This window comes from Galeopterus variegatus, unplaced genomic scaffold (assembly GCF_000696425.1).
Source record: "Galeopterus variegatus unplaced genomic scaffold, G_variegatus-3.0.2 Scaffold237, whole genome shotgun sequence".
NCBI classification, from domain to species: domain Eukaryota; kingdom Metazoa; phylum Chordata; class Mammalia; order Dermoptera; family Cynocephalidae; genus Galeopterus; species Galeopterus variegatus.
In genome coordinates this window covers 179,399-193,025 of record NW_007726348.1, presented here as the reverse complement: position 1 = coordinate 193,025, position 13,627 = coordinate 179,399, and the positions used below count along the sequence as shown (strand labels likewise).

At 33.6% G+C, this 13,627-nt stretch overlaps 1 protein-coding gene across 1 annotated transcript in view; it reads right to left on the bottom strand.

Moving 5' to 3' along the window:
- TNFAIP6 (tumor necrosis factor, alpha-induced protein 6) overlaps nt 1–12,829 on the bottom strand; it is a 15,267-nt gene extending 2,438 nt beyond the window's left edge. The window contains exons 1-4 of the mRNA XM_008566371.1: nt 12,817–12,829; nt 9,354–9,515; nt 4,967–5,195; nt 3,010–3,050 (exon numbers count right to left, since the gene is read on the bottom strand). Of these exons, the coding sequence (XP_008564593.1) occupies nt 3,010–3,050; nt 4,967–5,195; nt 9,354–9,515; nt 12,817–12,829 (445 nt within the window). The remainder of the gene's footprint in view (nt 1–3,009; nt 3,051–4,966; nt 5,196–9,353; nt 9,516–12,816) is intronic.
- Nucleotides 12,830–13,627: the final 798 nt, after the last annotated feature.

Here is a 13,627-nt window from a genome sequence, read left to right as displayed (position 1 = left end):
TTATTATACATAATAAAATATAGAAATGTTTTTATCTTTTTCAGGAGGGGAAAGGCCTTCTTAATCGAGATCCCAAATCCAGAATTGATTAGAACAGCAACAACAAAAAAAATCCCATACCAAAACAACCTATACATATATATTAAATGCTAAGGTTTTGCTTTCATCTACTAACTCATTTAATCCTCACAGCAACAGTATGAGGTGGATACTCTGAAAGTATTCATTTTACAGACATGAAACTGAGGCACAGATAGACTAAGTATCTTGCCCAAAGCCACAGAGCTAAATTGTCTCTGTCTGAGCCCAGGCAGCCTGGCTTCAAAGTTCATGCTATGCCTCTCATAGTGTACTTTTCTCATACTTGGAAGATTTGCCTAAATATAAAAAACCATTTTTGCATTGTAAAAGAAACCAAAGTTAAAGAACAAGAGACAGACAGAGAAAATAGGGGTAATATCTCTAATCTACAAAGAGATGCTAGAAATAAAAAAGAAAAAGACAAAAGCTCCAAAGAATATGCAAAAAACATAAATTGATAGGCAATTCATAGATGTTCAAAGAGCCAATGAACATATAAAAAATGTTAAAGAAACACTACAAAGAAATTCATATCATTCAACAGTGATACTTTTTACTCTTCTACTCTGAGAGAATTCAGAGAATACACAGCTGGTTAAAATGGAAATTGGCACTGTAGGGCTTGTGCTAAATTGTCAGCATCTATCAGTGTTTATAATGCACATCACCCATGACACCTAAATTTTACTCCTAGGAATATACTTAATTAAAAAATAAAGTAGCACTACGAAGTAAAGATAGAGGTTTAAAAATATTCATCAATCCAGTCTATAACACTGGCCAAAAAAAAGAAAAAAAAAAGTCAGAAAAACCATCTTCAGGAAGTTAAATATTGTACATGACAAATTATAGTATATCCATACAATGACCCATTAGGCAGTCATTAAAAAGAATTAGAATGATCTAAATGTTGTACTCTGATGTGAAAATATTTCTATAGTATCTATGTATGTAATGTTTGTATAACAGGAAAATATCTGGAAGGACGGTCACTACACAATTATCAAATGCCTTTCTGGGACAGAGATAAGGAGCGGGCATATTCTTACTTTTATACCTTTTATTAATGTGGTGGGATTATGGGTAGTTTTTTGTTTATTTATTTTCTATTTTTGTTTATTAACATAAATATATTGGGTTGAGTAAGACATTTTTAAGAAGAAAACCAGATCGAAATCTTAATAGTATTATGTTTGACTGATACGATTCTATATTAAACTTATCTTTTCTCTTCTTTTTTTGTATTTATTTTATATCAATTTCCTCTACCTGCTGTTTTGATAAATCTTTGGCTTTCTTGTATAACTATAGGGTTTTTTTTGTTTGTTTTGTTTTTTTTAGCAGCTGGCGGGAAATGGGATCAGAAAACTTGACCTTGGTGTTACAACACTGCACTCTAACCAACTGAGTGAAACAGCCAATTCTATAGTATTCTTTTTTGTTTGTTAATTTGATTTGCTGTAAATGATAAATTGTGTGGTTTTTTCTTGTTTTGTTTTTAGTTTCTTGAAGCTGTGCCAAAAAACACCCAGAGCATTGAAAATGTCAAATTTCTGACTTCATTTTGCCTCCTGCTGTTTTTTTTAATAGAATTCTCCTTGCCCAACTACTTCCTAGAAGTCTTCTTCTAACTTTCTGTTATAGTTTCTTGAAGCTGTGCCAAAAAACACCCAGAGCATTGAAAATGTCAAATTTCTGACTTCATTTTGCCTCCTGCTGTGTTTTTTAATAGAATTCTCCTTGCCCAACTACTTCCTAGAAGTCTTCTTCTAACTTTCTGTTAACATAAAATATGTAAACAAGAAAACAATAAGAGATAAGGAAAAGGTTTAACAGAATGCAATTCCTAGGGAGGTTGCAACAGAGTAATGAATTTGTAAGGTCTAAGCATTAATCATTCAAGGACTGGGCAGGAAGTTCCATCTCTTGTAGAAACAACGAATAAATTAGAATTGAGTGCACTGCAAGGCTGTGGTGTGGGAGTAATCAACTAATAGTATCTGAGTTTAAGGACTCAATGAAGCTTGGTTGTTTTTAGTTGCAGAAGTACTGCGATAATTTTATGACTTGCAGGCAAAATAGAGCACATAAGAATTCACCAACTGCTGGTGCTGGTCATGGAATAAAACAAAAAAATGAAGACATCTAGGAAAATAAAGGCTTTTAGCCAGAAAAGGGCAGTTTGGGATAAATTAAAGAGTGGTATTGCCTATTGAGATAAATTTCTGCTACTCTTAGGACATTTCTTGGGGCATATTTCTTGGAACAAAGTCACACAAGATAAATTGAGAGGGGGAAGGGATTTGGAAAACATTGCCTCATAGTAGCTAGTCTTTTGAGACTTACTATGCATAATTAGCATATTAAAAGTTCCCTGCCGCCTTCCAATAAAGAAACCTTTTTAACATTGTTTAACTCGATGTTTCCCAAATTTATTTGACCTTGGAGCCCTTTTCTCATGTAACACCCACTTATTTAAAACATCTCACAGAACTGTGTTCTTAAGAACACTCTCTGGGGAATGCTGTACAAAGATAAAAATGTAATAAATACGATGTAAAATTTTTTTAGTGAAAAATATTGTTAACAACTTTATAAATTACTTTAGTCCTTTATCAATGGAAAATTTCAGCTGTTTTATTACCACATTTTATGAAAATCATATACTACCACAGTATTTATGGATTTGCAGAGCTGGGATTATCTCAGACTGCATTTCCTGCAAATAATAAGTCTATACGTTTTTCAGAAAGGGAATTGGATTAAGTTGTTAAGTATAAATAAACATTTCTTTGCATTTTACAAGGTAAGAAGCTACATCTGGCCTTAGTTCTCTCAAGTTTAAAGTTAATAATAATTACTATCTTCACTATCAGAGACACGGTGAAAAAACAAATCATAATTCTGCTCCTTAATTTAAAGCATTACCTGTACTAAAGAAATCTTCTGGAAGCTCATCTCCACAGTATCTGAAAGGGAATTTTTAGAGAGGTCACATGAATGAATATTATACAGCTATTGAAGCAGCTCTTACTAATAATTAAAATAATTTCCCCTAAGTAATGGCTCATTTTTCTATAATATTTTTTTACTTGGATTTGCAAAGGAGAAGAGGGGTTGAAACAAAGTTTGTTGTTTGAAATAAACTTCCCACAATATTAAAGAGATTTTTAAGAAAAGATTTGTGGCATTTCCTACTTTGTGTACCTACAAAACTGTTTATGCAGTAGTTAATTTGAATCTACTTGGAAAAATTTAAAATTTGTTTCTGATTAATTTTATACAGTTCTCTTTACAGTTAAAGAAGAATGGGTGTACGATTGTTGGTATTAATATTTTGAATTCTAGGATAGAATGATTTAAATGTGAAAAAATTATGTTGGACCTTGTAGACATAAAAGGGTTTGATTCTTATCTGAATCATGACTTGAAAGGAAATCCCTTGCACATTACATAAAAAGGTAAATGCTTTGTAAACTTCTAAAAATGTAATTTATTCCAAAGGAGGTAAAAGGCTATCATAAAGGTAAATTATATAATGTAAATCTAATAAATAACAAATTAGTCTCTTGAAAACCTAAAAATGGTAGTTTATGATTTTATTTAGGGCTGTAATTAATTTCTGACACTAGGTTTAGAATAAACAAGTCATTTTAATTTCCAAGGTATGTGGTCCGGTCTTTCAAAAAATATCTCATTCTTTTTTTTTTTGTCCTTTTTGAGACCTGCTGCACCGCCCTCAGCCAGTGAGCACTGTGAGTGCACCAGTCATCCCTCTATAGGATCTGAACCCGCGGCGGGAGCGCTGCTGCGCTCCTAGCGCCGCACCCTCCTGAGGGCGCCATGGGCTCGGCCCCCCAAAATACCTCATTCTTAATTCCCTTAACCCTACTTTCATTTTCATGTATTCATTAAACTACTTAAAAAAACTATTTTTTTCCATAGTGGTAGTCTGTCAGCCAAAGAACAAAACAAAACAAAAAACACTTTCCCTCTAAAAACTGTTGTTCATATATGCAAGAAATACCTTTGTTTTTCTTTGTGTTGGAGTTATATATATGAAAGTCAACAGAAAAAGTTGAGTCTGTCATTTTTAATGGTCTCCACTCCTATTTTCTTTCATTTAAAATTACTATCATGTATGATAGAGAATTGGTAGTTGACAATCTACTGATAATTGATAGTCTAAAATATGGGTTATTAAGCAGGGGCCTGGATATACAAAACATCTAATTGTACACTCTTTAATTTTGCAATTTTTTGTAAGGTACTCAAAATTTAAACTATGTTAAAGATTTAGGGTGGAAACACAAAAAAACTCTGTCCCAGCATGTTGAAAAACCAAGAGAAAAATATTGAGGAAGGGAGCACTTGTTTTTTAAGGCAAAGAAAGCTATTTTTAAAAAGATAAGTCATTGTACATTTAGCTAGACTGTATGAGAGGAGGGGCTATACTTTGCTTGTTTACCGTACATACATAGTACTTAGCACAATTCTTTGTACGAAGAAGAAAGGCAACAATGTCTACATTTATAATCATTTTTATGGGGTTGACAGAATTTAGAACACTTAAAAACCCCAACAGATTTTTCAATTTACATATCTCTTTATAAATCAACTTACATATGTATTGCTAGTCATCTTGAGGATTTTATAAATAATGAGTTCTTAAATCTTAATAATCAAAAGACAGCTATCACTATTTTAATAATAAGTACATGTGGCAGCCTGCTAAGAGAAATCTTTGTTGAAAAAGGATAACAAGTTGCAGGAGAGTTTAGAAATACTGGAAAATCCATATTGTAGGGACAGTGGAGGGAAAATTTAACACAAAACAAAATATTGGACTTTCATTTAACTTCATGTATGGGGAAACAACACATACCTTCCCACAAAGCCATGGACATCATCATAACTGTCATATATTTCAACATAGTCGGACAAACAACCTGGGTCATCTTCAAGATCAAAGTTCAAAAAACGCAGGTGAATACGCTGACCATACTTAAGTCTAATGTGCCAATAGCAGACTTGATTATCATCATACTCATTTGGGAAGCCAGGAGATTTAAAAATTCGCTTTGGTTCTGTAAAAACACCACCACATTCCTTTGCTAAAATGGAAAAAAAAAAAAAAAAAGGAAGGAAAAAGAATGCATTAAGAAGAAAAATCCCTATTTAAAAATGGTATTCACTTCTTAGCCATCTATTTATGACTTTTTATAAAATAAAATAATGGCTTAATATACACATCTATAGTATATTATGTATGCTTATAGCTAAAGAATAAACAGATTTTTTCATCAATGGTTTCTAAATTCTCTAATATAAACTGGGACTAAGTACAGAGAAAAAAACAGTAATTTAATTAATTGTGCATCTGTTTACATCTCTTAAGGCACAAAGTGTACAAGTCTTTTGTGTATGCTTCTGTGTATTTTGACAAATACGTATACACCGAAGTCACTGATGGCCCAATCAAGTTGATAGGGATTTTGTCCTGTGGTATCACCACTGTGTCTTGGGGGACTCAAACCCTTAGAATGAATCCCACAAATTCTGTTTGGAAAATCATCATAGAATTTCAGGATCACAAGGACCTTAAAGTTCACTGTAATCCAATTAAAAGCAATAACTTATAATCATTCTGTACTTCCTATACTGGTTTTAAACTAACAACCTAATCCTAATATTTCAAGGTTTGGTGGAGATACTTATGTTTGTTTCTTCCAAGTCATTCGTCATTTTATAGATTTCAGTATGTTGTAACCTATCCTAAGAAAAATAAACAAAACAAACAAAAACCTCTGCCAAGCTGGCTGGTTAACTCATACACCAATGTCCAGTATTTGATCCAGCCAAAAAAAACCCACCTCTGCTAGAACTAGTGATTTGCAATTTGCAATATGACTCAGAGGGAAAGCTGTGAAGGAACACTGGTCCCCGTTAATTCTAATTCTGTATCAGGAAAGTGTCTAGTGTCTAGGTAGAACCTGGATACTCAAAAACAACCTGTGTGGTGGTGATGATGATTCTGAATATTTGAAGATATTTTTTATTGTATCGATTATTATTATTATTATTATGTTTTTTGGTGGCTGGTCAATATGGGGATCCAAACCCTTGACCTTGGTATCATTACACTGCACTCTAACCAACAGAGCTAACTGGCAGCTCTATTGTATCAATTAGAACCTTCTCCCAGGAATATTCTCTTTTAAGATACTTATTTTTAAAAAATTGTGTTAGAGTCCTTAATGCCATAGAAATTAAGGAGGCTTATTTACTCAAGGCAGAACAGGATCTTAGAAAGGCTGGGGAGCAAGAAAAGAAGGTGAAGGATCTAGTTGAGCTCTGTGACCACTGTACACATCATTTTCTTCATTGATAAAATAATGTAACCATGACTCTCCTGTTACCTACTGCACATGGTTATTCTGAGGATAAAATATAAAAGATAACTTAAGGATATTACGCAAATATAGGTTAATCCTGTATAATGAAATATTATATAATACCTAGTTTGCATGTATACACAAGCATATGCATTGCCATCTTTTGGAGTGACTGGCTTGTCCCATAGCATCCTATTTTTTTATTTTATTTTATTTATTTTTATTTTTTTATTTTTTTTCAAAAGATGACCGGTAAGGGGATCTTAACCCTCGACTTGGTGTTGTCAGCACCACGCTCAGCCAGTGAGCAAACCGGCCATCCCTATATGGGATCCGAACCTGTGGCCTTGGTGTTATCAGCACCACACTCTCCCGAGTGAGCCACAGGCCAGCCCCATAGCATCCTATTTTTGTTGTATATAACATTAGGAAAAAAATTCAAATATTGAACTAATCTGATTGCCTATTTAGCTATATCCATTCAGTTCTGTATTTTATGTTTCATATTGCATCGTCTATTGCTTATTTTTCTTTATTTATTTTTAAAAGATGACCGGTAAGGGGATCTTACCCCTTGACTTGGTGTTCTCAGCAACACACTCTCCCAAGAGAGCCATGGGCCAGCCCTGTCTATTGCTTATTTAGAATATGACAGATTCACAAAGCTGACTGGGCCTCTGAGGACTGTTAATTGGTTAAAAAATATTAATACATTAAAGGCAATCAACATCATGTTATACATTCAGAACTTGAGATGAGCAAGTTTACTTCTAAACATGAGCAAGTTTATTTCTAAACAATTCTTTTTTTTTTTAAGATAATCGGTAAGGGGATCTTAACCCTTGGCTTAGTATTGTGAGCACCACGCTCTCCCAAGTGAGCCACGGGCTGGCCCTTCTAAACAATTCTTGATAACTCCATTTCTTATTTCATTCAGCTATAACTTGGTGATATTGATAATCAATAATCACTGCTTTATTTTTTGATACTTTTATGATTTTTTTAAAATTCCAATTTTGTTTCAGTAAACTGTTCTAGTGCTAGTTCAAGCAGTCCAAAGTCTCCAAGTTAACCACAACCTCAGCATATCACTGAATCTAAAAGCAAGCTAAATACACTAAGAATTGGGTAAGAGCAAGTCTCCCAGGATTCTGTGCACATATTCCCAGAGTCAAAACTATTCAGCCGCTATGAGAAAAGACAGCAGCTTACAAGAATTTATGAGAAGGCATTCTTATAAAAGGGCGATGGAATACTGTAGGGACACTTTCGTTAGTCCTTCCTCATTTACTCTAGACTTTGACCTATGGAAATGATCGAATAGGAGCTCAGAGATACTCAGGTTTATGAATCAAAAGAATCAGAGGATATATTTGAAAAGAAAAGTTACTCTTGAAAGTCAAAAAGAGAGTTGCCTACATAAATATACTGAAGAAGTAAGAGACGGGGATGGCCAGTTAGCTCAGAGTTGGTCAGAGTGCAGTGTTACAACACCATGGTCAAAACCTTACTGGTCAGCTGTCAAAAAAAAAAAAAAGAGTAAGAGAGGGAGGAAAAGAAAATATACTATTAATGTAACTAAATAAGTTGGTCAGAGTGCAGTGTTACAACACCATGGTCAAAACCTTACTGGTCAGCTGTCAAAAAAAAAAAAAAAAGAGTAAGAGAGGGAGGAAAAGAAAATATACTATTAATGTAACTAAATATAGGACTAAATATAGTATAGTATAGGACTAAATAAACTTAAAGCATGTCAAAGTGATTTAAAAGTTACAGTCCTATATAAACACACTGTAAGTGCATTTTGTCTCAATTGTGACAAGGTGAGAGCTCTAGGCAAAATCCTTCCTTCTTGGAACATATATAACTTTGAAATATAGGTTAGTTACAGACATAAGAAACTGTTCTCCAATTATTAATATCATTAAATAAAAAATTTTATAATAATGTGCTATTATAACTTCATTATAACTCTCCTACTGGGTTACAAAATTTCTTGTAAGGCAGATCCAAATGATATATAATATGAGGCTGTTTATGATCATAAATGATGGAAAGACTTTGTAACACATTATAACACTTTGTAACATTGTCCTGGGAAAAATATATTCCAGAACAACAGTTTATTTTTTCTCCAAGAACATGAACAAAGAATAATTCTTTATAGTAATTATAATAAGTTAATTTTGTCATTAAATATTTCCTAGTTGCAAGCAACCATGGGGAAAATACAAATAAAAGTAAACTATACAATAATAATTTGTATATACAGTACATAATTGTTAAACAATAGAATGAGGGTTGCTTAGTTTGGAAGTCTAAGCATTCATGCAGGAAAATAAATTGGGGGAAGAACTTGTTTATTTTGTCTCCTTTTTCCCATTCTGTCAAAAGGATAATTTTGAACAGTTAACATTTGTAGCATCACTTTATTATTTTAACTAATTAACTATAACAAATTTATAACCTGGTTTTTTTGTTTGTTTTCTCTTTGTGGCCAGGAAAACTCATGGCACAGAAAAGACCTGGATTTCCTATCCCACCCACCTACTAGTTGTTGGGTAATTTAATTATTGGGTCTGATTTTGGGTAAGTTACTTAACAACTCTGTAAGTTTCAGTTTTCTGATTCCTAAAATAGGTATAACAACAGCTCCTTGTAGAGTTGTGGATATTAAGTGAGAGTGAAGATTAAGGAACATAACAGTATATATATATATATATATATATATATATATATATATATACACTGTATGAATGATACTTTTGTTAATAATTATTACCTAATTGGATTATTTATAGAAGAAGAAGCAATTTATTTTTAACAGCCTCTTACTAGCATGTAACTGTTTTTGCAAAACATAAATTTTTAACAAACCATGTGGGTTGTAGCAATAGGCATCCCATTTTTCACTCCTATTGAGACGGATTCCATAGTCAATGATACCAGTTTTTCCAAATCCACAGTTGGGCCCTGGCTTCACAATGGGGTACCCAACTCTGCCCTTGGCCATCCATCCAGCAGCACAAACATGAAACCCTGCAAGAGGAAGAAAGGTTATGTACTTAACTGGTAAACTCCCTCAGGTGAGCACAGTGGCCATCTTTATGATAACCACTTCCAGCAGTAAGCTTCTCAACGCCCACATCCAGTTCATTCAAAAGGAGAAAAAACTGTTTTCTTAAAAACTAAAAAAATGTTTGAACAAACATAAAATATAACTTCTGACTTTTACTAGAAAACTACACCTTAAAAAGAAAGATGCAGATGGACTAGAAATCATAGGCCAGCCTGGTGGCGCACTGCTACAGTGCGCCGCTTGGGAAGCGTGGTGGCGCTCCCGCCGAGGGCGTTTCACAATGGCCTATCTAGTGCCATGAGATAATTTCTTTTTTTTTTGTCTTTTTTACTGACCGGTAACGGGATTGCAACCCTCGGTGTTGCGCCCGTACTATCCATAGGTGAGAAAGTTTGGTTTTTCTGTTGGCTTTAAGTCATATAAAAACTTGGAAAGGTAAGCAATAGGGGGGAAAAAGAGGTGAAAGTAAAAGAAACCAGTGCAAATGAATCCATTATGTAGGCTCACAATGATGGAAAAAAATAAGCCAAAATATCCATTTGAGGGAAAATGACTAATGCAATATAATTAAGAATTTAGTAAACAAATCAAGAACTGAGGAAAGGTCTGAAGGGATCCAAAGCAAACAAATTCTGTATTCAGGAAAAGAAAACAGATTCAAACACAGAAGAGAGAAAACTGGGCACACCTAACTACCAGTTAGTTTCTAAATTCCTTATCTGGTTTGTCTGTGTTGTTCCCAATATATTTTAGGAAGCGTTAAGTCAGACATGGGTTGTCTTCCAATAGATCGCTGTTTAAATGGATTGTTTTGAGTTTGGAGTGCTTTCTGCCATAGAAACAATATGAAAAAATTCCCAGGACAATAGGCATAACATCTGCTCTAATGTTAGCTCTAATAGTCCTATGTAGTCTGCCAGGTTATGGTTAAGTCTTTGTACCCTGACCTGTACAATCAGCCACCATTAAGACCACTTCCAATGAGAACACACATTCCTTGTCTTGCAGCAAGAGGTGAATCCAGTGGTATTAGAAATATAGTTCCTTGTTCTCCTCCCTGAATTGAAGTTGACACTGCCACGGTTCAATGCGAGGCGGTGCTTGGTGTTTTCCCTGTTTTTCTGGACTCTTGCTCTTATGTTACATGGTAAAGGCCCATCGTTTATACAGAGTGCCTTCGTCAATCTGATGCTCACAGGTCAGAGAATGCCAGGAACACCAAATCATAACCAGTTAAGTTGTTTTTTTCCCCCTCTGAAAGTCATGGGCTTCCCAGGTGTCCTTCATATGGTAAAGCCTCATTAAACATTCACTAGTTTCCAATTTCATTATTTTAAGCATATACCATGAGGTATTTTGCTAGGCACTGTGGATCAAGTCCTGTACTCAGGGAACTTGGACATTAGTGGGCAATATGAGTGTCTTTATCTTGAAATAGAGGAACTAAGGCTTTTGGCTTGTTTAACTTACATATTGTAATAGATTGTTGTTAATTTTTTAAAATGTTAAAATTGTATTTATTCTCTAGGAATATAGACTAAAAGGTCTTTATCTGAAAAAATTTGTAAGAATTATTTTAATGTATGCCAAGTTTTCTCAAACTGATTTTCTTGGTATTTTACTCCAAACTAGAAATATGATGTTTGAAGAAAAAAAATTAACAGAGACATTAAAAAAAATAATTTTAAGTTTTCTTCCCACCAGTTTTTCTTAAACTTTTGGTACCTGCTGATACTTTCCTAGTATATGATGGTAACTGAAATAGCAAAAATTTATATATAATTTTCAAATTAATTTATTAAATATTAACATTCCAGATTGTTCCTCAAAGAGCACCAAACTTATCAGAATCCTGCTTTAGGAGCAAATTGAGAACTCTTGGTGTATGTACTTGACAATTTTAAACAAAGCATTTATTTTAAAGTATTCCTCAATTCAGAATTTTAAGCTATTAAGATGGACCTTTGTACAATGAATTTTAATTTTGAAAGTTTTACCTTTCAGAAGAAACAATATTTTATTAACTTTCTTAATCAATAGTCATTTGCTTATTAAAACTGAAAATTTGTTTCACCAATAAATTTTGTTTTTTCTTTTAGCAACTGGTGACAGTAGAATGTTGGGCTCTGGTTTCCTACTGCTAGTTCTACCATGGAGTTGTATAACCTGGCATAGAGCACTGCCTGAGCCTCAGTTTCCTCATCTATCAAATGGAAATAATGATAGCTTCTGGGACCTATTAGGAACTCGAGTTATGTCATTTTTCCTTTCCCTGTTTGTTCAGATTCAATACAATGACTGACCACTGCCTGAGCCTCAGTTTCCTAATCTATCAAATGGAAATAATGATAGCTTCTGGGACCTAGTAGGAACTCGAGTTATGTCATTTTTCCTTTCCCTGTTTGTTCAGATTCAATACAATGACTGAAAAGAATTGCTTATCTGTGCCTGTAAACTGATTGAAATCTCTTATCCTTAGTGTAATTGTTTTGTTTTTGTTTATTTTTAAAGTACTATTTAAGGAATTAGAAGGTACCAGAGTTAAAATAAGCCTCAGGGATCCCTTCAACCTTCTCATTTTACCAGTTCAGAACCATTAACCTAGAGAATTTAAAGTGTTCTGTTCTTGATAGTTCCTAGTGGATTCCTGCCTTCTAATCCGACTCTCTTTCCTCCCTAAATAGCTTTTAATATTATATTGACCCAACCAACTGTAAACAATGTGCACTAGGCTGACTGCTCAATAATTTGCCCCAGATTGAAGCAATTTGCTATTATCTCTAGGCTCAGATTTGCAGCATACTATTAACAAATATTTGGGTTGCTCCTCCTTACCTTTAGGACAGAACTTCTATTGTCCAAACTTATATTTTTATAATATACAACATCACTTAGGAAAAGAACCCTCCAACTGCCAAAACAAAGAAATAGAAAAACAAAACAAAACCCTCCAAATCACTTGATCATTAGAGAGTTTGATAGCATTTAAAAGTTTATCCATATGGGTTTAATTCCTACTGGCTTTATGATATTTTTTTCATTTCTGACAAATATGTATATATTTTCTAAATTTGATTGTGTGCAATGAAAATAAACAAAGAGATCTGCTAATTCCTCTACTAAATTCCAGAACCCATCCTGGCCAAATGGATCACACTGAAACTAGTTCACTGGCTCAAGCTGAAAAGAAGAGGCGGCAAGACTGTGCATTGCAAACTGGGCTTTTTAATGAAACCCGTATGGTTGCAGTTACAGTATTACCAGATAGCAACATGCCGAAAGGGAAATTATTCTACAACCATGTGCTCCTTGGTAAGCATAAAACCAAGATCTAGGTTAATTTGCTTTCTCTTAATTTCTACATTCTGTGTAGGAATCCATTTTCCCCCCGAGCAATTCAAAAAAGATTTTCACTATTAAACACAATAAAGAGCATAAAGCAATATCAATTTGAATCTTGAAAATTAAAGAATTGATGGGTATGCCCCTAGTATGAATCTGGCCCTCTCATCATGGGCAGGAGTGGTGACAATTAGCTTCGTATCTCATGAATATTCTTAATAAATTTTTAAAAAAAGAAAATTAAAGCATTTCTTAGAGTACTATAGGGGTGTTTGGGGTTTTTTATATTTTGCTTTTTTTGGTCTACAGTTTATCTTTACTGTGTGGCCTATGTCATTTCCTACCTTGAACAAAACAAAACAACAAAAGAAACTTTCCTTGTCTAACAGAAAGGTTAAAAAGTATTTATATGGATAGCACAAACAAAAAAAACCAAGTGGTAAGAATGCATTCAGAAATACAAACCTTTTTCATTTTTTCAGAAGCTGGCTTTGTCAAAACAGTTGGAAAATGTTTGGGAAAACTAAGATATATACTATACCTCAGAATACATAGAGTGATCATTATAAAATTTTTGTATATTCCAATTTACCTGTTATGATTCTGAAATCTGACTGCAAATGATTGGAAATAAAAACAAAACAATATACTGGTGTTTTTAGTTTGTTAAAGAAATACTCACCATATGACCACATTTGCTTTGAAAACATTTTAAATATATTTTCATATT